General features: G+C 39.7%; 1 protein-coding gene across 11 annotated transcripts in view; it reads left to right on the forward strand.

Annotated features, from left to right (window-relative positions):
* The window catches only part of LOC113018338 (protein NLRC3-like), a 39,531-nt gene extending 13,757 nt beyond the window's left edge, over positions 1-25,774 (forward strand). For all 11 annotated transcript variants that reach the window (XM_026161389.1, XM_026161393.1, XM_026161395.1 and 8 more), the window contains 8 exons: positions 15,246-15,365; positions 15,598-15,676; positions 15,819-16,047; positions 16,193-17,990; positions 18,089-18,262; positions 21,501-21,656; positions 23,702-23,748; positions 23,903-25,774. In XM_026161389.1, coding sequence (XP_026017174.1) covers positions 15,246-15,365; positions 15,598-15,676; positions 15,819-16,047; positions 16,193-17,990; positions 18,089-18,262; positions 21,501-21,656; positions 23,702-23,748; positions 23,903-24,450 — 3,151 coding nt within the window. In that variant the 3' untranslated portion in view covers positions 24,451-25,774. The remainder of the gene's footprint in view (positions 1-15,245; positions 15,366-15,597; positions 15,677-15,818; positions 16,048-16,192; positions 17,991-18,088; positions 18,263-21,500; positions 21,657-23,701; positions 23,749-23,902) is intronic.
* The last annotated feature ends 1,826 nt before the right edge of the window (positions 25,775-27,600 follow it).

Below are 27,600 nucleotides of genomic sequence, written 5' to 3' on the forward strand. Positions count from 1 at the left end.
TGCGTTGCTTAGTCCACCAGTGCTTGCTTTCTTTCTCAAATGAAAGTTTCCATGATGGTTCCTTTTCTTGTTCCTCTTTGTTGGGCTTCTGCTACCTGAGGTATTCACTAAGAACATGATCAGTTGTTTCCATCTTCCTGATGTACTCAAGGATCTTTGTTTCATTCTGCAGTGATTCTTACTCTCACTAGTCCCCAGTCTCTTTCCTTTCACTTAATGTATAGTTTCAGGGTGCTGAATTTGGGGTGAACCCCTGCGTGATTTCTTGTCTTGAGTTTAGTCGCTTCCATTTTGTCCTTATTATCCCAGCAACTGGCAAGGCTTCTGATCGCCCAGATCTTGTTTGTCCCATTCAGCTGACTCTTCAGGACTTGCCTCACTCTTTGCAAGTATTTGATGGTTGCAGCTTTCCTAGCAGCCTCTTCGTGTTTCCCCATTTGCCTGTGGGATTCCAAGGTACTTTTAGCAATGTCTGCAATTGTTCCTTCTGGTAACACAATTCCCTCAGTCCTGACTACCTTCCCCCTCTTTGTTACCATCTGACTACACTTCTCCAGTGGGAATGATATTTTGATGTCATTGCTGTAGATCAGAGTGGTATGGATCACTGAATCGATGTCTTGTTCACTCTTGGTATAGAGCTTAATGTCATCTATATAGAGGAGGTGGCCAATGTTTGCTCCATTCTCTAGTCGGTATCCATAGCCAGTCTTGTTGATGATCTGGCTGAGGGGGTTCAGGCCTATGCAGCAGGGACAGAAAAATCTCCTTGGTAAACCCCACACTTAATGGCTACTTGTGCAATTGGCTAGAAGTTGGCAATTAGTTTGGTTCACCACATCACCGTCAAATTCCCAAAGAGGGATTTTTGGGCCAACTTGATCTCCTAAAGTCGTAAGCTTTCCAGGATACATGTATTCTTGTAGTCAATTCAGGTGGTGCACAGGTTGGTGAATCCGATCTTACAGTCTCAAGTGATTGATCTGTCTATCAGGATCTGGTGTTTTGGCCCTCTGGTGTTACTGCCTATTCTTTTGTGGGCCTTGCTCAGGTATTGACCCACTGTGATGCCTGACAGGAGCTTCATGTTGTGCAGAGGCAGGTTATTGGCAAGTAGTTAAGCGTGGTCACAGGGTATCATGACTGTCTGCCACTCTTATGGTTACTGGATCCTGGTCAAGGATGTTGCTGTGGTCTGCTGTTATTTCTACTAGTCCCTGAGCATTGGTGTCATGGATTACGTCCTTTTTCCATATGCTCTTCCAGTATTTCTTTGTCTCCAGCCTTCTTTGGACTTGGTCTTCACTTATCGTGTTACCGTCGACCATTTTCACATAAATTGAGTTGTTTTCCGTGACCATAAGTCAGTCTCCTTTAATGTTGCTTGTAACTCAGTATTTTTACTAATGATTATTATTTCTAAGCTTTCTTTTTAATTTTATAACTTGGATAACTTTGGATTATTTTGAGTTCCTTGTTGTTAACTCTTTTAGTAAACAGTGCCTTGCCATTCTCAATAAGGTTGTTCTTGACAAAACTCCATTCCCCAGATTTCACTCCATGTGAGTTTCCTCTTTTCAGTATTCTCCCAATTCATCCAGTGACCCTGCTTGGCCAGCACTACGGCTCTGGCATGTCTTACTGTTTCCTCCTGTCGACGCACCTCCTCCTCCACCATTTTCCGATGTTCAGTTACAGATGCCTGTTGCTGTGTTACTGACCAAATCCTCCTCTGCCCTGTTGGATGTGACCCACCACGTCACGATGGCAAAGAGCAGATTTGGCCTGTACCACAGCTGTGGCTGGGGTCCACTTCCTCCCCGTTGCTAGGGTGGAAGCAGCGCCTCTCACTATGGGGTCCCGGTAGTCCGTGAGTGACATTTTAAGCCTCACTTTTGCACATTTAAACTCCTCTACCAGGCTAGGGATAGGCAATTACAGTATCCCGTTGCTGTACAGTCCAACGTTGCTGAAGCATTTGGGAAGTCCGAGCTGCTTCTTAATGTAGGAGCTCACTAGCCTCTCTAGTCGATTGGCATGACTGAGTGAGACCTTTTACATTGTCAACGGCCACAATAGTCTGGGTAACAACCCAAACTGGAGGCACCAGAGCTTCAGTCTGATCTATTTCTTTCCACCTGGAATCATATTTAGGATCACACTATGCTACCAGGACTCTAAGCTGTGCAGCCTTAAAATAATTTTTAAGACATGGGAGAGCCATGCCACCTTCATTTCTAGCTAATTGTAGTGTCTCATACTTTATTCTTGGCCTTGGTTTTCCCCAATTGTTTGGAAGGCACCTCAGCAGGCAATGCCAGGAATAAAGTAGTTTAGGTAGTACCATTGTTGGGTCTGCGCTTCCACAGGCAACGCTGGTTTAGAAAGCAACAACAGACGCAACAACATTGTCATCCCCTATGTAGCCGGTGTATCAGAGAAACTCAGGAGAGTTTTCTCCAAGCATGACATCCCAGTGTATTTCAGACCCAGCAACATGCTCAGACAGAAACTGGTTCACCCGAAAGACAAAACGCCAAAACACAAACTTAACAATGTGGTGTATGCTGTACAGTGCAGCGAGGAATGCTCAGACCTCTACGTTGGAGAGACCAAACAGCCACTTCACAAGCGCATGGCACAACACAGAAGAGCCACCTCCACAGGACAAGACTCAGCAGTCCATCTGCATCTTAAGGATAAAGGACACTCTTTCGAGGATGCCAATGTTCACATTTTGGACAGAGAGGACAGATGGTTTGAAAGAGGAGTGAAAGAAGCCATCTATGTCCACTGTGAGCGACCATCTTTGAACAGAGGCGGGGGTTTACGACACCAACTCTCTGCCATCTATAATCCAGTTTTGAGATCCCTTCCCAGACGCCTTAACGCCTACTCACATCCTGGGCCATCTGACCTCAGGAATTCGCATGATAAGGTGGGGCCAGGTTTCACAATGAACACATCCGAAACTCTGGCTGATTGGGACCCACGCCCAGTTTCACACCTTGGCTCAGGCGATTAGAGGATCATCAGGGGGTCCCTAACACTAGGTTTATATCTGGGACTCTCCACCATTTGACCTTAGAACTGAAGAAGCTTCTCGGATGAGAGGTGAAACGTCTTCAAGCAACTTAAAGAAGTCCAGACGCTTTTCTTTGCAAGCTCCTTTGGCTGGTTTAGAAACTTATTCCCGTTAACGACAAGGAAGCAAGATGAACAGCTTTAACCGGTTTTTACTTGCTAGCAAGGGAGGCTGGTCGGAACCAGGCTCTTGGAGCTGAACGCTCCTCACCTGTCTCCTAGCCAACTTTAAATGAACAGCCTTCCTTGCCGCCTTTTATTGAAAACAGTTACAGTACACACAAGCACCACCCGTTGTAAAACCCCCCTATGGTTAGAAAAGATAAGGCACTGTGTGTGTGTGTGTGTGTGTGTGTGTGTGTGTGTGTGTGTGTGTGTGAGTGTGTGAGTGTTTGTGTTTGGGGGTGTGTTTGTGTGACCTACTGCCCACAAAAGGGTCATAAAGCTTACTAAACAAGAAAACAGAACTTTACCTATAATAAAACACTACAGCCTCCCCCACCATTCAACAGGCTGGGGGTCAGAAACAAAGGATCATCAACTGTATGATCAATCATCTTTGATCATACAGTTTGAACCAAGACTTACAAATTTAAGTAACACAATGACAACATTTAACAATTTGACTCCAACAACCGTCATTTTTATTAATTGAATCCTGTTATGCATATTCATTGGCAGCAGCAGCCATCGGTTCAGGTCTGTTTTAATGTTAACTGTTAGGGTTATACAGTAGGTATAGTTAAGTTTACAAATGTCAACTAATTATTTGGGCAATTGAACCTGTAAATATTTAATTTGGTTTTTGTTACAATTACCCTTTAAAAGTTTAAGGATATGTTTATTTGGTTTATAATTCAAGGTAAGGATTTGAGTTTTGTGAAGGTTGAATTTATAACCGGAATATGAGCCAAATGTATTAAACAGAGATAATAGTGTTGGTAGGCTCGTATCAGGTTTAGTAAGGGTCACCAGGATATCATCTGCATAAAGAGAGACCTTATACCAGGGGTGCCCAATCCCGGTCCTCGAGAGCTATTATCCTGCAGCTTTTAGCTTTTAGATCTCTTCAGCATGCCATCATGTTTGGCAAAGGCCTGATAACAAGCCATTCATTTGATTCAGGTGTGTGGGAACAAGGATGCATCTAAAAGCTGCAGGACGGTAGCTCTCGAGGACCGGGATTGGGCACCCCTGCCTTATACTCTGTGCCGTAAATGGTGACACCTGAAACTTCCTCACATTCTCAAATGACCTGAGTCAGTGGTTTGATGAACAATACGAATAGAGCCAGGCTAAGAGGGCAACCCTGTCTCCAATAATGTGGCCATAACCACATTATTAGTTTACCTCTGAGAACTGCCTTAGCAGTGTCCCATAGCACACTAGGTGAAATATCTCTGTTGTCATTGTGGTTCATCTAATTTCTAAATTCCTCTTCTACAAGTTTATAGAACTGAATTTCATTAAGAAGAGTGGAGTTAAGTCTCCAAAGAGTCTCTTTGCATTTAATATCCAAATGTAATGTCAAGTAAACTCCAGCATGATCTGAAATGTCTCTGACTCCTATGTTGTAGTCCAGGGGTAGGAAACTCCAGGCCCTGAGAACTGGTGTCATGCAGGTTTTAGATGTGTCCTTGATCCAATACAGCTGATTTAAATGGATAAAATTACCTCCTCAACATGTCTTGAAGTTCTCCAGAGGCCTGGTAATGAACCAATCATTTGATTCAGGTGTGTTGACACAGGGTGATATCTAAAACCTGCTGGACACTGGCTCTCAAGGCCTGGAGTACCCTATCTCTGTCATAGTCAACAACCCTTTCTGTCTGAGTTGAGCATAAAAAAGTAGTTCAATCTATAAAACACTGAATGAAAGTGGGGAAAAGTAAAGTATTTTTCACCTGGATGAAGATCTGACCATATGTCTATCATGCCTAGTTCTTTGAACAGTTTTTTTTAACATATGTTGCTTCAGGTGACATCTTTTTTTGAGGAGGCTAACGATGGGTGAAGGTGAATATTCCAGTCACCCCCACATATCAACACCTCAGATATTTCTGTACATATTAAGTCAAAAACCTTTTTTAATCAGTTGTCTGCCACTTCCTGGTGGTCTGTAGACATTTAGCAGTGTAACCTCTTTGTGGTCAATAAAACCTTTCACCAATACATATTGTCCTTCATTATCACTAGTTTGCAAGGAGAACTGGAAATTTACATTATTGGAAACAAGGATTGCTACTCCTTTTGCATTACCTTTTTTTGAATGAGGAGAAATATTAGTGTTTAAACCCCATTTTCTTAAATTTCTCGTGCTCAACATTTGAAAGATGGGTCTCTTGCCAAAATATTACATCCTTCCCTTTATGCTTCATTTTAGCTATGACTTTATTTTGTTTTATAGGGTTATGCAGACCATTTAAATTAAGGGTAATAAATTTATACTGTATGTCTGTTTACTCATTTCCTCCCTCAAAGAAACACAAACTATTACCAAGATTGAAACAGTTGAGTTGGCCAAAATAAACATAAAAAAATGTCGATCTATACACAGAGGAACGATAAGAACAAGTGGAAACATACCACAACAAAAGTGACCTCCATTAATGAAGTGCAATACTCACTTCTACGTTGAGAGGGGAGATCCTTGAAAACGAGGGAGCCCCTGGAATGCAGGCCAGGATCTCTGAGTTACTTGAACCAGAACGGCGCACGTGAAGCAAGGAACAAGCGAGGGTTTTCCAGTCAAAGGGCCGTGATTACTAACATAGATGAGGAAAGTTTGTGTTAACCCTCTGGGGTTGAAGGACGTGCCGGCGCATCAAAATCACATGACCAATTTAAGACGACACTGAATCACTGCATCTTGTAGCTGAGTCTTCATTTTGGGCCGAAAGTGCGGACTTCAAACTATATAACAGTTTTTGAATTGTGTCGATGGGCCACGTAAAACCAGAGTTATGATAAAAAAATACACACAATGTTTTTTTTTCTGAACAAAACTGTGGTGTTTACAGCGGGAAGAACGGTAAAAATGGAGTTTTCTACAGACATCGCTAGCAAACACTCTCTGCTTGTGAGTGAAAAAAGAAAAAGAAAAAACACTGCTTCCCTATTGGTGTTAAAGTTTACTATGTCAACCAATCAAAAAAAATGATATGGCAACATGTGGCACTTGGTTGTTTAGGAAGAAGGGGAAGTTTTAGTAGTCCGCGACAGAAAGCGGGCGAGCGAAAGAAAGAGAGAGAGAGCGAGTTTTCATATGTAAGACATTAGTGACGTTTAGTGTGTTTGGAGGCTAGAGTTACTGTGTTGTGTAGTTATTGTATTTTTGTGTGTGTCAGTTATACTGTTCAATGTCACATTTGCTCCAAAAAAGCCACCAAAGGCAGATTCCAGTGTAAACGCTGTTCCCACATGGAAAACTGGACTGATTCACCTCCTGCTGTCAGACCTGCAGGGTTTAGGCCTGTGGTGTTTTCCTCTGTCTGAACACAAATGATTTTTTTGGACTGGCACAAATAATTTGTGTGCCTTCTCATTTGATGCAGAACACCTGATTGTTCTGTACTGTTCTGAACTGTGTTGGCTGCAGTTTTAGGTAAATAGTACCATATATCTTTGTTGTTTGCAAAATTTGTGCATAAGTTTTTAGAAATGTACAATTTCTATTTGCATTTCAAGTTATGAAAATTATTCATTAAACATGTTTGTGGGTTTTACAGTAAAAAATATAACTTTTTTTTCTACTCGATTTTGAATTTTTTGTCTGAATCCAGATTAATTGTGCAAATACAGTATGTCAAAATGAAAAAATAACTCCAATTTCAGATATTTGAGGTTGTGCTGAAAATAATGATACCAAACAAGGCAAGATAAACCGTTTTTAAAGTTGAAATATAGAAGTAAAATCAAAAGTAGTCAAAAACGGCCAATTATACCCTGGACCCCAGAGGGTTAATCATAAAGTCCCACTGATGATTGTAAAGAGAAAATCCTGAGATAGTACTCTTGTCATGACGGAATTCCTTTAATTTTTCCTGGATGCATTTCACTCTCATCTCTTGTTTTTGGCGTGGTGCACCTGCAGTTTCCCACAGTGGTTGTTTCATCCTTGTCCCTGTCAGTATTGCCGTGGGGGTCGGGATTCACTCGTCTTCTCCTCCAATCGGCGGCAGTCTCCTGTGCGTCATTGTAGATTGCTGGTCCAGTGTTGAAATGAACTCGTAGATGTGCCGGATGAAGTGTCTGGAAACAAAGGCCTTTTTCTTTTAACGCTCTTCTAATAGAGGCATACGCTTTTCTCTTCACCAGGGTGTCACTGGTGTAATCTTGCTCAAAGAACACACCTCTCCTTTTGTACTGAATGTCTATTTTAGTCCAGGTGGATCAAAGCACGTCTTAAACTCAAGGAAACATATGACAACAGATCTTGGGTTGGATTCCTGCGGAGGCTTGGGACCTAACGAGCGGTGGCATCTTTGTATTCCTAGTGAAATGTCAGGGAATCCCAGCTCTGTCTCAATAAAAGTGTCAATAAATTCCAGCATATTATGTCCTTCCACTCCCTCCAGTATGCCATGGATACGCATATTGTTTTTTCTTGAACGTGCCTCCAAGTCTATTAGCTGTGCCTGAAGGTGCTCCTGTGGTTCAATAGCCCCTGCGCACAAGAAAATGCTAACTTCCTGTTTTAAGACCGGATGTAGGGTTGTACATTTCCGGTAGCTTTATTTGGCAGTCAATTGCTACTGCGAAAGTGAAGTCCAAAATATGAAAACAGAAAGATTATGTTAAGTTACAAAGAGCAGAGGGTGGGAACACTCACCATTGCTGTGTCATAAAAAAATCAACTGATCAATTTTGATGTTGAAGAGCGTAGATCAATTGTTTGTTTACATCACTCAATACAAGCAGAACTGCATGCAGAAGACACATTGTCCACATTCAGAAGCACATCTCTGTATAGTGACAGTTCTTATGATTTAAACAGGCAAATGTTCAGGATTCAAACTACAGGTGAACATTAGTGAAAGCCAGATGTTTCCCCGTTGTGTTAATATCAGTACACACCTACACAGCATCAACAAACCATGAATAAAAAGCCACAGGATATAAAAAAAATAATAATGAATGATTGCTGGTAAGTGTCTCTATATATTAGTATTTATGAAGGGTATGTTGTGACTTATCTTCTCAATTGCAGTGGTCCCTCTCTATAACGCTGTTCACCTTTTGCAGCCTCACTGTTTCACTGATTGTTTTGGTGCAATTTTGCATGCTTTTTTTTCTTAAAGTACAGTGTGTTCTGCGTCCCAATCGGCTGTAGATCATTGTCGATCTCCTCCGTGCCGTGCTCTCCTGTACAGTACAGAATCGCTACATCGATCACTAACAGTGTGACTGTGAAGTGCTGTACTGTATGTTTGTAAGTTTTCTCCACAACAAACGCAACAATGTCGACAAAACGTTTTGCACCATCAAAGGCACCTGCGGTTGCACCCAAAAGGCAACCATCGCACAAAAAGTTGGACTTCTGGACATGCTAAAGGAAGGTAGAAGTTACCATATTATTTTTTTTATTTTATTTTTTTTTACCATACCGCACACTGGATTATAAGGTGCATTAAGCTTAAATTTAAGCAATTAAGCTTAAAGTTAAATTCATTAGTTCTAAAATCTGTCATTATTATTCATAAGAAAACAAATATACTGTATGTTTATTTCTCAAATAAATGTGTGGGACTGAAAACTTTGAGAGTGTTTAAACAACAGAGAAAAGTGTGAAACTAGTTCTCTTTTAAGTAGTCCGGTTGTTTTGCCAACTTCTTTTTTCATGTCCTTGCGTAACTCTTTCATTTCAGCAATTATGCTAGCTTTTATAGCCTCCATGGCCTTGTGGATGGCTAGCCTGCTAACACCTGCGTTGCAGTCTTCGCTTTCATACGGAGACAAGACGTCCTCTAGAACATTTACTTGCACATTTCCTCTTGTTTTTCTTTTATTTCCCCTTTCATATTATTGTCAACTTTGCAACAGCTAAGTCCCTGGGGGGTGTCAGGCCTGCTGGGAGCTGGTGAATTATGTTGCCGCTTGCCTCAGTTGCTGCAGTTTTACATTTGCACTTTTTTGGGGGGGGGGGATTGCTGTCCATACAGACAATATTGATTTGTAAATGAACTAACAAGCTTGTGCTTAAAGTGCTTTGGCACTCTTTGGAAATATTGTACACAATGTTAAACTTAATCATCACATCGGCCTCTGACGACCTGTTTGCTGGTGACTGCCGCTGACATATAATGTGTTTTCTGGATACACTGTGCTTTTTCAGCGTTCAGAGGTTGATGGCTCCATGTCAGAGCACTGGCTATGAATTTCAGGCACATCAGGCCTTAACTTGAAAAGAACGATTGCTAACTTTTTATCTTTTCTCATTACCCACCGCTACATCCACTTCTGTCGGGCCTAGGCTACTCACTAGGGCTGGGTATCATCACTGATTTCTATAACCCATTCGATTCTGATTCACAAGATCCCAATTCGATTCAATTTTGCCTCAAACAGTCAGAATTCTAGATTTCTAATCATTTATCAGTACTGACACTTGTGAGATTTTATCAGAGGTGTGAACATCACAGCAGATACCTTTGTGTCAAAGTAACTAAGAATAAAACTCCTGGCCTGGCTTTTTATAGTAGATAACCTTAAAAATATTCTGCAATTTTGCATAATTTTAAAAAGTTTTAATTTCTTCAGTATTGGACAGCAGAAATTGGGCTTTTTTGTCCGAGAACATTTAACAGCGCTGTAAACAATGGTAGACTGGTGGGTAATAAGCAAATGAATAATGCAGAAAAAAGAGATTTGAGACGGGAAACTGTTCCTGAAGTACACACACAGAGAGAGAGAGAGAGAGAGAGAGAGAGAGAGAGAGAGAGCTGTGCATGAAGTGCGATTTTTATCGTGGTGGAAGCAAAATAGCAAAAGTAAGAGGGAATTCATTACGATGTTTATCAAATGTGAAGCGTAGTTTGCTGCTTCTTTTGTTGCTGGTCAGTGAATTTGGTTGGAGAGAGACAAAACCTGCAGATCAGAATCTAGAGTAAAAAAGGCGCAAACACTGCGCGGACATGACGCATCAGAATCAGTGAGCTGTAGGCTTTCAGCCCCGACGGGGTGTCAGTCTACGTGCCGTCGGGTGAGAAAGCCGAGAAAGAGAAAGCTGATTTTGATACGTCGGGTCCGCGCTCTGTGTTTACATCTTTGTGTGGAATCCATTTATCTGCTCTCATTTGCTGTTTGGTGGTTGAAATAGTTTTGTGAGCCTTAACCTCAGATTCTGGTGTTTCGGGCAATATACATTTATATTTAAAACATATCGCTTAATTCAAGCTACTCACCTCTCTCTATCCGCCTGCCCTGCACTTTCAAACGTATACATGGATTACATGAATATCTGGACCACAACCAATCAGAGAGGTCCCGCCCCTGACTATCTCTGATTGGTTTATACCACGGTAGGGGCATAATGTGTGTCTGCTGTTGACCAAACGAAGACTTTCAGAGTTGTGAAAACTTTTTTTTCGGTCACTTTAACAGTTGGTCGCACCGGTGCGACCTAGGATTTTTTTTTTTTAGTCGCACCATTGAAAAATTTGGTCGCATTTGCAACCAAATTAGTTGGACTCTAGAGCCCTGCCCCAAGGGCGATTTTTCTATTACTCAGTTGTGGAGCACAGTGTATTTTGCTGTGGTCTGCTGGGGAGCAGCACTGGAGCTGGTGACACCAAGAGATTTAATAAACTGATTAGGAAGTCTGGCTCTATTATTAGCTGCAAACTGGAACTTTTGAATCTATGGTCAAGATTTCACTGAAGAGGCTGTTATCCACCTAAACAATGTGTTATGGAACACTTTCTCTGGTAGACTGATTTACCTCTGCTGCCACAAGGACAGATGCAAGAAGTCTTCAATACAGGTTTGACCGAAAATTGTGTACCAAATATTATTTTCAGCTGCTGTAATAAGAAAATTTGGGATAACGTGTTCATGATCATGTTCATATTTCTATACTACAAATACAAAACTGCATAGGAGTTCTTTTTGTAATTTAATTACAGTAAACATTTAACCTGAAATTAAATGAAAATTAGAAATCCAGTATCTTAAATAATTTGAATATTTCATTTCAAATATCAGTTAATTATTCAAACACTATAATACTGTGCATCTCTCACTCCCCCCCCATGATTGTGGCTGTGTGTACTGGAGTAGACTGTTAACTTGGTAGGTTTCCAGATTATGATCTTCCACAAGGAGAGCGAGCTACAGAAAGTCATTGCTGAAAAGTCTGTTTGTTCAGAGTGCTTTACCAGCATATTAATTGAAAACTGAGTGAAATTATTTTTATAGCACATTTAAAAGCAACAAAGTTGACCAAAGTGCTTCACAATCCGTTAAGAACAAGAGAAAACGATAGAAAAACAAATACAGATAATCTAGAGGAGTCTGCTGTTGACCAAACAAACATAAAACAAGCCTGATGGCACTCAAACTGAACTTGAATTAAAAGCCAAGATAACAAAAAGTGAGTTTTAAGATGAGATTTAAAAGACTGTGTCTAAGTGCTGCGACTGCGAAGGCCCGATCTCCTCTATGCTTCAGTTAAGACTTCGATTGTACTAAGAGCATCTGGCTATATGATCTCAGGCTCTTTTGGGGTTATATATGATGAGTTTGCTTAAATAACTGGGCGCCACACCATTTAAAACTTTGAAAGTCAGTAAAAGAATCTTAAAACCAGTATGATAATGGACAGGGAGCTTGTGTAAATTTGCTAAAACTGGAGTAACGTTTTCATAAATTCTAGCACCTGTTAAGAGATGTGCAACAGCATTTTGGACTAACTGTGAGTGATGGAGAGATCAGTGTTGAAGACCTGAATAGACAGAATTGCAGCAGTCCAGTGTAGTGGTAATGAAGGCATGAATGTGTTTTTCTAGGTCTTTAAAGGGAAGATGAGGCTTTGCTTTGGCAATTTCACGTAACTGATAAGAACTGGTTTTTACAACAGTGCACACCTGCTTCTCTAATTTAAGGGAGCTATCTAAAAACACAGAGGAAATAAAATCTGAGATTTCTTACAGTGTGGGAATGATGACAAGCAAGCTAAAGCTAAAGCGAGGACCTAGTTTTTCAGTTAACTTATCCATAGGGGCATGACCTCCAAAGACAGTAACTTCAGTCTTACTTTCGTTTAGGGTGAGAAAATTCCATGTTAACCAGTCTTTACCATGATGTAGTCCAGGGGTGTCAAACTCAATTGCACAGAGGGTCAAAACTCAAGGCACACTTTAGGTCGCGGGCCAAACAAGATAAACATTTATTGGACACACTAAAACAATGTTTTTTTTAAACATAAATATGAATAAAAACAGACAGGAATATTATTCCAGATTAAATAAACTTTAAAAAAAAATACTTAAATATACTAAATATTTTGCTCTTCATAAAAATATATCTTGTCAAAATTATGCAAAGAATTATAACTTGCAATTATGCAAGTTAGAAATATGAACATGCTTCCAAAAACCCCAGAGAAAATAAATGAAAGCATACACAAGGTTGGAGCCGCATGTAGACGGAGCTAGGGTGTTTCTTCTGGAACGGAACTAATAAACTGTGCGGGCCATTCAGTGTCGTACTTTCCCTTGAGTGTATCATTACACTGCAGCTCCATCTGAATCTGCACAGGTGCAGTTCAGCAAAGTCCGCTGACTTGCTTCAATATTTCCTCTCCACAGATGAAGATGGCCAGCTGTGCAATGTCCATCATGTCTATACTTTCATCCACAGCAAGAGAGTATGCAATAAAGTTTTTGCTTCTTTCACACAACTGTGTTCTTAAATCAGTGGCCATCTCACAAACCCAATCAGCAATCGTATTTCTGCTCAGGCTCACATTTTCCAAAATCTGCATTTTGTCTGGACACAAGACGTCGCACAGCTTCATCATGCAGCTCTTCAGAGTGGTACCGAGCTGATTTGGCTTTCTCCTCTGCTACAATAAAACTTGCTTTCACAACAGCTTCACTTTGTGATTTTGCTTTGTGAAAAAAGTCTGCTGAAATGTCAGATTCTTCTTTAGCTCTTCTACTTTCTGTAGTTTCTGCTCTGCATTTAGGTTTTTCAGCTTATCTTGACGTTTTGTCTCGTAGTGCCGTCTTAAATTAAATTGCTTAATTACAGCCACATTAGCTCCACTAATAAGACACACGGGTTTACCAGCAATGTCTGGAAACATATATTCAGTCACCCACTGGCGCTGAAAGGCTCTGTTTTCAGAATCAACTTTTCTCTCCACCATTGTGAGCGGTTAGCTTCGCAATAACAGAAGTTTGACTTAATTCACGCAGGAATGTTCCCAGTTAGCCTAGCGTTCAGCAAGGAGGCTGCAGCGCTGCATTATGGGATCTGTAGTTAGTATATTATTAGCGCCTCATATTTCCGGGCCATGCATAACAATAATAGTACATCTATATAAAATGATCTCGCGGGCCAGAAATAAATGTACGCCGGGCCGAATGTGGCCCGCAGGCCTCGACTTTGACACATGTGATGTAGATGGTTAAGCAAAGGGAAGAAAACTTGCAATACAATCCTTCTGCGAATGGAGCGTTCCCCATCATTATATTGCCGTGATGACGTCACAGTTAGATCTTTACTGGAAATGATAACAGTTCCCCACACTCAAAAAGTTCTCCTTATATGGACATCAACTGCTACTTTTAGAGAAAAACAAGTGTGTATTACATTGTGCATTTTGTGAAAGTATATCTATCAGAAAAACTGTCCTAAGACGACCCTCCTGTTCTTACTAAGTGTGTGTGTGTGTGTGAACGTGCGTGTTTTACATAACTATGTGCATGTTGTTACAGGCCTGAGTACGTGCAGAACTGAATGTAGACAGCCCAGGGTCCAACAGGACCCACAAATTCGAGTTGTGTAAAGACACTGATGTACAACAGCTTAAGCAAATAGAAAGAATAATACAGAACAACAATAGACTGATCAAAGTGCTAATAATCTGTGTACCTTAATATTGGCTCAGAGTAACATAGATGGTAACAATGGTAAATGATTAATCAATGATAATTCTGATTATAACTGTGACCATAAGAATACAGAATAAAATATCTCTTGTCCACAAGTGGGACAGAGACATCCAGCTAGGCTAAGGTGAAAAGAAACTGGGGAGCACCACTTTCCAACAGTGCCAAAACTACTATCAAATGGTTTGCTGGCCATTTTATTACTATACTTGATTGACAAGCCAACTCATCTGTCCTAAACACCTTAGAGAATGAGTTTTGTCAAGAGGAAAATGACCAACTGACCAACAATCAAATGGCCAAGATGGCCATCAAAGGACCCTGGGCTTCATGAATACCTCAGGACCCCTTTTTGAGCTTATAAATGAGCATACTTTTAGGAAGCTGGGCATTTTTCAACAGACTGCAAGAAAGTGGGCGTTGCATGTATTTCCCTTAGTATGTCTTGTGCTGTGTTTTGAGGGGAAGGGAAAAGTCTAGCTGTTGGGAAATGTTTAAACATGCATGTCTGTGAAGGTTCTCAGTGATCCAGGTCATGGTAGTCTAAGGAGTTTGGAAAGAAAAGCATCTGGACTTCTTCAAGTTGCTTGAAGACGATTCACCTCTCATTCGAAGCTTCTTCAGTAGAACTGAAGAAGCTTCTTGGATTAAAGAAAACTTAAAGAAGTCCAGACGCTTTTCTTTTCAAGCTCCTTAGACTTCAAACATGCATGTTCCGCGGGTGGCCAGGATTAGAAGTACACCTTGTCCACTAATCATACTTTGGCTGTTCTTTTCCATTTACCCAAATTTCACTGGACAAGAAACTGACCTTCAAGTTGTTTCTGAAGGCAGATGAATACTTATACTGAAAACTCCACCTGTGTGTGTGTGTGTGTGTGAAATAGAGTGAGAATACATGAAAGACAAATGTATTTTAAAGAGCTTTGCAAAGACTAAATAAGGTTGTATATATGTAAATGTCATGGAACGTGTTTTAGCAAATATCTTGTTATTCGTGTATTATTTTACTGAATGTTGTCTTTTGTTAACTCTGGTGTTTTTCAGGAGAAAACTGGATCAACAAGACTGTCATGAACATCAGTCAAGCTCTGTATTTATGAATGCTGACCAAACAGTAAAACACCGTTTAAATTCAAGGAAAAGAAGTGATCCTTCTGGACGAGAGTAAGAATGTATAACTAAAGTTGTTAAAAACCCCCCCACATATTTTGCACCTTCAAAACAGTTACTGACTCACATGAAGTTCACCAAACACTGACACCAGGTCACAAACACTCCAAGTCAAAGAAAACACTAAGTAACAAAGCGGAGTCGACTGCTTCACTCTCTTTGTCAAAAATTTTATACTGATATTTGCCCCTTACCTTACTTGAATAAAATATTAATTCCTCCACAGAGTGGACCAGCAGACATCAGAGTTTCCTATTACTCAGTCTGCCCAGCAGCATGAAACACAGCTGGACTCCATATTTATGGTTTGTGTGAAAATTACCTTGAAATCTTGACTGTCAACTCTGTGCTGCACATTGTAAACCAGGGGGTTGTCACTGTGTCCAACATGAATTTAATGTTTGCATCCATTTTAGTCTGAGTGATTTATATAGTGTTTTGCTCCAGCTACTAGAAAAGAAGCTCTTCACGTTTGTGAAGAATGAGCTGAAGAACATGCAGAAGGCCCTGAGTTTAGGTTTCCCAGGATGCTCAGAGAGTCGGTGGGAGGATGAGCATGCTGTAAGGAGTGAGGAAGATGAGCAGAGGAAGAGCACAAGAGAGGCATTTCTGAAGTTCACACTGCAGTTCCTGAAGACAATGAAGCAGGATGAGCTGGCTGACAGTCTACTGTATAGTAAGAGAAAGTTTTTAAATGTTTAAACTGTTAAATTAATGGTACCTTAACTATGAAATGAATCAACATTAATTCGCTCATTTTTAAGGGGAAGAAATGTTGAGATGTTTATTATCTAATAATTTAACTGATTTTATAATTTCAGAATTTTTTGCTCCTCTGTGTCGACACAAACTTAAATCTCAGCTTCAGAAGAAATTCAAGTGCGTATTTGAGGGGATTGCTAAAGCAGGAAACTCGACTCTTTTGAATCAGATCTACACAGAGCTCTACATCACAGAAGGAGGGACTGCAAAGGTCAGTGATGAACATGAGGTCAGGCAGGTTGAAACAGCATCCAGGAAACCAGACAGACCAGAAACGACAATAAGACAAGAGGACATCTTTAAAGCTTCACCTGGAAGAGCTGGACCAATTAGAACAGTTCTGACAAAGGGAGTAGCTGGCATTGGGAAAACAATCTTGACACAAAAGTTCACTCTGGACTGGGCTGAAGACAAAGCCAACCAGGACATCCAATTCATGTTTCCGTTCACTTTCCGTGAGCTGAATGTGTTAAAGGAGAAAAAGTTCAGTTTGGTGGAACTTGTTCATCACTTCTTTACTGAAACCAAAGAAGCAGGAATCTGCAGCTTTAAGGACTTCCAGGTTGTGTTCATCTTTGATGGTCTGGATGAGTGTCGACTTCCTCTGGACTTCCACAATACTGAGATTCTCACTGATGTTACAGAGCCTACCTCACTGGATGTCCTGGTGACGAATCTTATCACAGGCAAACTGCTTCCCTCTGCTCGACTCTGGATAACCACACGACCTGCAGCAGCCAATCAGATCCCTCCTGATTGTGTTGACATGGTGACAGAAGTCAGAGGATTTACTGACCCACATAAAGAGGAGTACTTCATGAAGAGATTCAGAGATGGGAAACAAGCCAGCAGGATCATCTCCCACATCAAGACATCACGAAGCCTCCACATCATGTGCCACATCCCAGTCTTCTGCTGGATCACTGCTACAGTTCTGGAGGATGTCCTGAAAACCAGAGATGAAGGAGAACTGCCCAAGACCCTGACTGAGATGTACATCCACTTCCTGGTGGTTCAGGCCAAAGTGAAGAAGGTCAAATATGATGGAGGAGCTGAGACAGATCCACACTGGAGTCCAGAGAGCAGGAAGATGATTGAGTCTCTGGGAAAACTGGCTTTTGATCAGCTGCAGAAAGGAAACCTGATCTTCTATGAATCAGACCTGACAGAGTGTGGCATCGATATCAGAGCAGCCTCAGTGTACTCAGGAGTGTTCACAGAGATCTTTAAAGAGGAAAGAGGACTGTACCAGGACAAGGTGTACTGCTTCATTCATCTGAGCATTCAGGAGTTTCTGGCTGCTCTTCACGTTCATCTGATCTTCATCAACTCTAGAGTCAATCTGCTGCAAGAACAACATCCAACTTCCAATAAGTCTAAAATAAAAGAATATGCAGATGTACAGTTCTACCAGATTGCTGTGGACAAAGCCATGCAGAGTCCAAATGGGCACTTGGACTTGTTCCTCCGCTTCCTCCTGGGTCTTTCACTTCAGACCAACCAGATTCTCCTACGAGGCCTGTCAGCACAGACAAAATGTACCTTGAAAACCAATAAAGAAACAGTTTTGTACATTAAGAGGAATCTCAGTGAGAATCTGTCTTCAGAGAGAAGCATCAGTCTCTTGCACTGTCTGAATGAACTAAATGATTATTCTCTTGAGGAGGACATCCAACAGTCTCTGAGATCAGGAAGTCTCTCCACAGATAAACTGTCTCCTGGTCAGTGGTCAGCTCTGGTCGTCATCTTACTGTCATCAGGCAAAAATATGGATGTGTTTGACCTGAAGAAATACTCTGCTTCAGAGGAGGCTCTTCTGAGGCTGCTGCCAGTGGTGAAAGCTTCTAAGAAAGCACTGTAAGATATGATCAAGTTTTCATAATTTAAACACACAATCCTTTTAACAGATGCCAAAAAACAATTCCTCACTGCTTAATTATTATTATTGCTTTCAGACTGAGTGGCTCTTACCTCTCAGAGAGAATCTGTGAAGCTCTGTCCTCAGTTTGGAGCTCCCAGTTTTCTAGTCTGAGAGAAATTGACTTGAGTGACAATGACCTGAAAGATTCAGGAGTCAAACTGTTGTCTGGTGGACTGAAAAGTCCCTACTGTGAACTGATAACACTCAGGTAAGCATTCTTAAAATATTCAGCCTAAGTCAACCTAAAATCTGTTTTGACTAAGCTATGCAGGATTGTCTTTGTTGTGAATTGTGAAATTAGGACTGGGCGATATGACCCAAAATTCATATCTCGGTATTCTTTTGCTGGATTCTCGATATACGATATATATCTCTATATTTTTTTAAGCCATAAAGTAAGAACAAAAAGAGAGTTCTTAGTCAAAGCTGTGTCCCAAATCTCACATAGGCACATTTATTAACATACAGTGTAGATGTACAAGAAAAAATTACTCAGAAATAAATTATCAGCATTTATTAAATAATAATGCTCCATAAATAAAATAAAACAATGTTGTTTTTGTGCATAACAAAAAGCTCACAATTGTGCAGTCAAAATGTAAACTAACAGACGCTGAGCATAATAACAAAGACAGATTTCGCAGCTGCTCTGTTCCCAAGTTCTACTGACTGACAGCCTGGAGTTTGAAATCCTCTTTGTAACCGTGTCTCTGAACAGGTGCCATTTATGGTCCTTATACAACAACAACAACAACAACAACAATCTTTATTTATAGAGCACATTAAAAGCCAGGGGCATGCCAAAGTGCTTTACATGAAACAATAAAACAATAAAATGATTTACACTAAAACATCAGAGTCATATAAGTGTGGGATTATGTTCACAGGTAAAAACCACTAATAGGAATAATCTATAGCACACAGCTATAGCAAAGTAGAACTGTACCATCATACACAGTGATAGAGGACATAGGCAACGCAACAATAAAATAATAAAATAATTAGCACTATAACGTCAGAGTCATATAAGTGTGAGATTATGTTCACAGGTAAAGACCACTAATAAGAATAAGCTATAGCACACAGCTATAGCAGAGTAAAGCTGTACCATCAAACACAGTGATAGAAAACATTGACAGTACGGTAATATTACGTTGAAGCAGAGTACGTATCACTCCGCGAGGCTCCTCAGCAGTGTTGGTCAAGTTAGTTGAAAAAAGTAATCAGTAATCTCGTTACTTTACAGATTACTTATTTTCAAAAGTAATTAATTACTTAGTTACTTAGTTACTTTTTAAAAACACGATTTACAACCTGAAGGTGATAAAGCGATAGATCTTTCAGCCCAGTTCTACTTTTTCTACATAATCCATCATACAAAATGTAATCAAATGGAAAAGTCTCTTTTTTAAACTTGTTTTATTAGTTTTAATCTTTTAACTTTATGCATCAAGCAAAAATTTAATTATATGCAACATTCTCTGACTGGAAGAAATTTGTTTAACATTTAAACCTATTTTCTGCACATTCCAGCACATAAAATAATTTTTTTTGTTTACACTCTTTCAAGTAGATGCAAGTAAAGCACAGCAGAAAATAAATAAAGTCAAAGACTCAGTGGTCCTGTTGCTCTATTTTACCTTTGTAAAGCAGGAGTGGGGTAGGCGGAGGTTTACCCTGGTGCAGGTGTGCAGCGGTCAGTTGAAGAATCCGCGAGTTTCTCTGTGAGTTTCCCATTACGTTGTAGCGCACTCGGTGCTTGCTTGGAAGTTTAGGGGTTTTTTGCTGTAAAAAGAAGTTTTCTTCTCACGCACAATGGACACTAATGTTTTTATCACTTTTTATGGAATCAAACTCAAAGTAAGGTCAGTACTTCCACGCTTTAAACGCTGCATGCTCATACTCTCTCCCACACTCGATATATTATCCATTGTTGATCTGCACACAGCTGTTGTCACTAACGTCGCACTTGCTTACGTCACTGTCATGAGACATTCTCGCAAAAAAAATCATGGTTTTAGTAACGCAGTAACACAGCGTTCCTACGGGAAAGTAACGTAATCTAATTACTGTTTTTGCAATAGTAATCCCTTACTTTACTCGTTACTTGAAAAAAGTAATCGGATTACAGTAACACGTTACAAGTAACGCATTACTGCCCATCTCTGCTCCTCGGTAGCTGTAATGCTCCAACAATCCATCAAGCAGTGTAACTTCGTAGCTTATCAAAGTCGTACTAAAACATTTTTTGAAAGGTTTCTGAGCATTGTGTACCACATAAAATCGATTCGAGGTCAGTAAGCACAACCAGAATTCATACATAAGGCACACTGTCGATTTTTGAGAAAATGAAAGGATTTTAGGTGTCAACGCATTTGCTCGGTTAGCTCGTTAATGCCATCCAGCCCCACGCTTGGGCGATCCATGGTAAATTGTTAACAGAGATTTGCCACGTTAATGCAGTTATGGCGTTAACATCACGCTGACAGCACTAAAATAGTAATCTTCAAATGTTTTATTTTTACCGACCAGCTCCTCTTTGACAGCTGCCGTGTCCATCTTGTTGCTGCCTGCAGGTAAAGCAATGGGGGAGGGGGAGTTGTGTTCAGTGAAAGAGAGAGGCAAGGCAGAGTAACATTGCGTAGAGACAAAAGTTGACAATAGAGAGGCAAACTTGCAGCTCCACAAGTATAATTATAACGTAACCTAGATTACATCGAGATAAACGATATTGTCACATTTCATATCTGGTATAAAAATATATCGATATATTTAAAAACTCCATATATCGCCCAGTCCTATGTGAAATGGTTTTATTAGGAGGAGTTTGCCCTTTCTTTCCCTCAACTTTGTCTTTGGGGACATTATGACGTAACCTATGTAAATGGCTGAAGTTGTTGCCCACATTTATGCTCGTAAGTGGTGCATTTTGTATGGTCGTGGGGATGCTATGCCTTTTTTTTTTTTCTTCCCCCCCCCTTCTGGGTCAAATGTATTTTTCCCTCAGTTTTTTTTTTTTTACTTCTTTGTACATTCCTTTCTGGTAGTTTTAGAATTTAAAAATTTTTAAAAATCGAATATTGATACTAGTGCTGTCAGCGTTAATCTCGTTAAAATGACATTAACGCCAGAACCGCATTAACGCGGAAATGTCCGTTAGCGAGTTAACACTGACAGCACTAATTGATGCCATAGATTATTATATTTTATACTCAGGTGATGATGGTTCTCACTGATAAATTCTAAAATGGTAGTGGAAAAAGTAGCCAACATACTGTGCTGAACATGCCAATCACAATAGTTGCACGCTGTGTCACATTTCCTGCTGAAGCATAAATTAGACATTGACCACTGATGCTTTTCATTTTTTATATATTTTTTAATTTATTATTATTTTTTATAGTTTCTTCTTTTAATTCATGGTATACGATGTGTGTTATCTGCAGGCTGTCAGGCTGTCTGATCACGGAACAAGGTTGTACTTCTCTGGCCTCAGCTATTAGCTCCACTTCCTCCCATCTCCGGGAGTTGGACTTGAGATACAACCATCCAGGAGACACAGGAGTAAAGTTGTTAAAGCAGCTGAGACTGGATACACTCAGGTATTGAGTCCTAAAGTAGCCTCACTAACAGAAGCACACAGTTTTACTGCATGGTTCTTTACTGCTGAAACACTTGATTCTGGTTAAATATCGTATTGAGATTTTCTTTAAAAAAAAAAGAGAAAAAAAAGAGGAAAGTGATTGCACACTGGATTATAAGACGCATTGTTGATGAATGTGTCTGTTTTCATACATAAGGCATTTTTGAGAAAATTAATTCTCAAAATTTTTAAGTGCGGCTTATAGTGCAAAAAATACGGTAGTTATAAAATACAACTAACCTAAATTTGTTAAAATGATTGTTAAATTGAATGGTTGTTGATAATTAAAATAGTCAGGGCAAATTTAAACAGCCTCATAAAATTAATTCTAAGTATTATGCTGGAACTCTAATAATTTCTTTAATAACTAAGAAGTAAATGATGAAGAATTTGATGAGTTCTGAATAGCAGATGTTGGCAGCAAATGCCCATTGCACCTAGTTGTCTCTCACTGCTCTATTGTACCACTTCATGTTCCTGTTACAATGCACAGTGGTGTTTTGTGTAGCTTATCTAAGATGACATAGCAGCAAGATGTGGCTGCATCTTGCTGCTATGTCATCTTAAGTTGGTCATGTGATTCAGATGCACCTGCGCGTCCATCGACCCCAGATGGTTAATTTCCTGCTTCCAAAATCAGAAAAATTTGAGCTTATTGTACTTGGCCCTAAAAATTTTAGAAACATTATCAGGCTGTCTTAAAACCTCCCTGAAACATATTCAATTGGTCCAAATCCTGCGAGAATAGAGTAAGGGACTAGAATAAGAGAATATTTCTCGCATATTGGCTTTTGGTAATTGGTCCTGTTAAATCCATAATTGACTTTAAAATACTTCTCACATGCGAGGACTTGAATAATCAGGCCCGATCTTAAAGAACTTAGTACCATGTCACCCAAATAGATCACTTTGCCTTTTGACTCACCTTTTTCACAGTCTGTGTTTAAAGTGCCTTGAAAACGTATTTAAATTTAAAATTGCTGTTCACAGACAGTCTCCATCTAATCTGGCTAAGCTTGAAATGTTTTGCAACAAAAAATGGGCAAAAACTTCAGTCTCTAAATGTGCAAAGCTGATAGAGACATATCCCAAAAGACTTGGATCTGTAATTGCGGTGAAAGTTGGATCTACAAAGTATTGGTGCAGGGAATGCATGCCAGACTTTTCTGATTTTAATTTGCTGAAAATTCTGAAAATATGTATCATTTTTGTTCCACTTCACAATTCTGTGCTACTTTGTGTTGTTATATCATAGAAAATCTCAATAAAAACATTAAAGTTTGTGGTGATAAGGTGACAAAATGTGTAAAAGTTCAAGGGGTATGAATTCTTTTTCAAAGCACTGTATATACACCGCTCTGCATTTAATCATTAATTATTGTTAATATCTTGCTCTCTTTTAAAGTGTGTCTCTTGTCCTGTGTCCTTCCCATCACTCCCAACCAGTCTTGGCAGATGCCCTTTTAAAAGGGAGTTTTTCCTTCCCACCATTTGCCCAGTGCTTGTTCACAGGATACCATTTGATTGTTGGGGTTTTCTCTTTATTATTGTAGGGTCTTTATCTTACAATAAAATGCCCCTCTTCCACTAGTGCCTTCACAGCCTGACTCGACTCTACTCATTTCCGGTCGTTTTTCTTTACAATTGAATACCATCTCAAAGGGGACATGAAACACTATGAATATAAAGGCTAATTTTTGCAATTGGTCACTGCTCTCGAAAACTGACAAAGATGCAACTCTGTCTGTGAAGCTGGATTTAAGAAATAAGAGTTCAGAAACCAACAGCGTGGTCCTTAAGTTTGACAAAATGCCATAGACTGAGCAGCAGGTATGCCATTGCCTTGACATTCTCCATTGTTGTGTTGGGTTGCATAGAAATGCTGTCACAGGACTTTCATTGGAGTAAAGGGTACATGAAATGCTACACATGTAAAGTGATGTGCTATACATGTGTTTATGCTGAAAGTGACTGTGCTGGTCTGACCCCCCCTCCTTCTTTCAGGGTGAAGCCTGCTGGAGTCAGATGGTTGAAACCAGGCCTGAGGAAGTGTAAGTGTGTTTTTAATTAAATTCACAGCACGTCATCCTCAGACTGTTACATCGCTCATTCACATCTCTGATGTCAGGAGTCATCATCATATGTCAATCAATGAACAGATGATGAATCAATAACTGCAGCTGGATTGTTTGTTTTCTCCATCAGGGTCATGTGAACTCACAGTCGACACAAACACAGTGAACAGAAACCTCAAACTGTCTGACAACAACAGGGAGGTGACATGGTTGGAGAAGGTTCAGTCATATCCTGATCATCCAGACAGATTTGATGATGGATATCATCAGCTGCTGTGCAAAGATGGTCTGACTGGTCGCTGTTACTGGGAGGTTGAGTGGAGTGGATGGGTGTTTATTTCAGTGAGTTACAGAGGAATCGGAAGAAAAGTAGAAAGAGATGACTGTTTATTTGGAAGGAATGATCAGTCCTGGAGACTGAGCTGCTCTGATGATGATCGTGGTTTTAGCCATTACTCTGTTTGTCATAATAGAAGACAAACATCTATCTCCTCCCCCTCTGTCTCTAACAGAGTAGCAGTGTATGTGGACTGTCCTGCTGGCACTCTGTCCTTCTACAGAGTCTCCTCTGACACTCTGATCCACCTCCACACCTTCAAAACAACATTCACTGAACCTCTTTATGCTGGATTTACACTTTGGCCTGGTTCCTCCATAAGTCTGTGTGGAGTTCAGTAGAGTCTCCTGTTACAGAAGCACTCTGCTGTACAAAGTTCAGTTTGTACATAAGATAATAGAAAGTAAATAGGAAAAAAAAAAACTTTATCCCAAAAGTTCAGAAATTAAAATCCTCCATTATACAGTGAGGATCTTTAATCCAAAGCAAATGCAGATGCTGTGGTATAGGGTTGTAGATTTTTTTTTTAATCTGTCCTGTGTCAGTACAGGTGAAGCAAAGTGTTCAGTTGCATGTCTAATACAGCTGCACCATATCAAGTGGTCTGTGTTAAGACTTGTATAAATGTTTATATATTTACATATATCATGATATCATTGATAAAGCAACACAGTGCTAGTGTGCGCTACAATGAGACGAACCTGAACATGTCTAACCGCTTTGACCTCCACTGGTAACTTGGTAAAAAGAAAGTATAGTACTTTAATACAAAGTTATAATCCAAAATAAAGGTGTAAACAATAAATTTGTTTTACCGCTGGAGGGAGAAATACACAGCTTACTACTGTGTGTAACTGGTGTACTGTGTGACTTAGATGTAAACAAGGGACTCCACCGAGCATTTCTGGAGCATCTGCTAGTTGTGCTTCATATGAGAAGGAAGGGTAAAAGGTGGCCGAGAAGGAGAAAAAAAAATTATATACTCAAAATTTCCAGGGAAACCACTTCCTAGGCTACCTTTGTTTCAGAACATTCACACTTAAAATTAGGAAGTCTGTCATGAGTGACAGTATCTCACTGGAAAAGGATAGAAAATTCCCTTTATTTACTTGAAAAATTGCCTGCTAGCTCTGAGCAGGTGCACTTAAGTTTTCTGCAGATGAGACAAACTGTGATATCAGAGAGGAATCGCTGAACTGCAGTAACCAAAAAGATGATTTTACAAACTGCTCAGAGAAAGTGACATTATTTTTCAAAGAATACAAGGTCTATTGCAGCCAGTGACATTTATTTCTACTTGCCAGTATAATGAAATGATAGGCACTATAACTTGTTTTTAATGTTAAAATAATGTAATTCATTTAAAAGAACTAACATTTTTATGAATCATATTTTGAGATTTTCTTTCTTCTTATATGCACTTTAATAATAAATTTGAAAAACATTGTGTAGCGGTCTTTTTTTTTTAATGACTTTAATCTGAGTTCTATAGATTTAGGGTTTGGAGGTTTGAACGAAACCAAAGTTTTTCACTTGAAACTGCATCATTGAAAATCTCAAATTAACAATTAGACCTCTACCTTCTCTCATGACAAACAGAGCCATCATTGTTTTCAGGTTGTACGTTTGATCCTAAAATAATGTTGAATAAACTACTATGTGTTTAACCCTCTCAGGCTCAAATTAAACTTTTTGTTGCTAATGTACAACCAAGTCCTGCAGTGGTACTTCTGAGTAAAAAAACTCATAAAATATGTATGTGGGGTAATCAGGTTGTTAGTTTTTAACTGTTGCAAATTGGCAACGCCTGCCTCGAGAGGGTTAAAAGTAGTGGGCCACCTACACATTAGATGTCAGGAGCTGCTTGGAAACCCATGCAATGAAGCTCCTGGAGCACTGTTTTAGTGCTGATCTTAATGCCAGAGTTTGGAGCTCTCCTATTGTTAACAAAATAGTTATTGTTTTGCAGTTTGCACCTCAGTATTCAGGGACTGATACCCCGAAGCTGACTCAAAGCCTTAACACCCTCCATGACTGGTATGGAACAGATGTGGGTGTGTCCTCATCTCCCAGACTAGTCCAAATTGCCATCAAACAGATCTACAGACACAAAAACCTTTGAAAATCTAAACAACCAGACTATCGGCGGTGATTTACCTACTTTATGACCTCTGTAAATTTCCACATCATTTACAGTACATATCACAGAATTCAAGGCCTTTAAAAGCACAGAGCATACAGAGAAAAGTATGCTTTTGTATGAGAAAAGCTTAAAAGTAAATTTGAGCTTTTGTTTTTCATTATACATGCTTTCAACGTTTGTGGGAAAATGCTGGCCTGTGGTAGAGAGCACTGTGTTCTTTGCACCTGTGTGCTGGAGCAGTGGGGTGAAGACAGCGGATGCCAACAGGCTGATTAAAAAGGCTGCTTCTGTTTTGGGTGTCAGACTGGAGAACCTGGTGGAGGTGTCTGAGAGGAGAATGCTAAAAAGCCACATGCACATGCATGGGGTGAGAGGGATTGTCCATCACCATGTAGCCTTATCCTCGTTTAATTGGGAGTAATTAAACGAGGCTAGGTGATTCCTTGTACAACACTGTTTGAAATATTAGTTGCAAGAATTTGTGTACAAAGTAAAAATAAATATGGTGAAATAGGACATCCTTGGCGAATACCACGTTTCAGGTCAAATCTCAGGGTGGAGCCATTAATCATTTTAATAGAACTATTGCCATTTGCGTATAAGGTTTTGACAGCTTTACAGAAAAATTCTCCAAAGCCAAATTTTTCCAAAGAGTGGAAAATAAATTGATGTTCAATTGTATCAAAAGCCTTATAAAATCCAGGAAGAGAATGAAGCTATTGTCATGTACCAAATCAGAGTAATCAAGTGAATCCAAAACCAGTCTGTTATTAAAAATTTGTCTATTTCTCATAAAGCCTGATTGTGTCTCATCGATAACTGTGTCCAAGACCTCTTTAATTCTGTTAGCAAGTATTAAAGCCATAATCTTATAGTCATTATTGAGCAGGGAGATGGGTCTCCAATTATCAATAAAAAGTAAGTCTTTGTTTGGTTTTGGAATAAGTAGGAGGGGGGGGGGGTGTTATTCTCTATACTTTCTGTGAAAGCCTGCAGTAAAAACGGAGCCAGGAGATTAGAAAAGGATTTACAAAACTCTGCAGTCAAACCATCTGTGCCAGGAGATTTGTTGGCCTTAAGAAATGGAATTACAAACTTCCTCCACTGTCAGAGGGCTGTCACAATAACTTCTATTTTGCACAACAATAGTTTTTAGGTTTTTAATATTATGAGAAATCGTGTTGAGACATCCTCATTATATTTTGTGTTGTATAGTTTAGTATGAATTTGGCACAGAAATGTGAAATTTGTCAGAGACAATGCCATTAATATTTAGTTGATGAATAGAGTTTGTTTTTGATCTGTATTTTTCAAGCCTGAAAAAGTAATCAGAATTTTGTTTCTCCTC

This window comes from Astatotilapia calliptera, unplaced genomic scaffold (genome assembly GCF_900246225.1).
Source record: "Astatotilapia calliptera unplaced genomic scaffold, fAstCal1.2 U_scaffold_63, whole genome shotgun sequence".
NCBI classification, from domain to species: Eukaryota; Metazoa; Chordata; class Actinopteri; order Cichliformes; family Cichlidae; genus Astatotilapia; species Astatotilapia calliptera.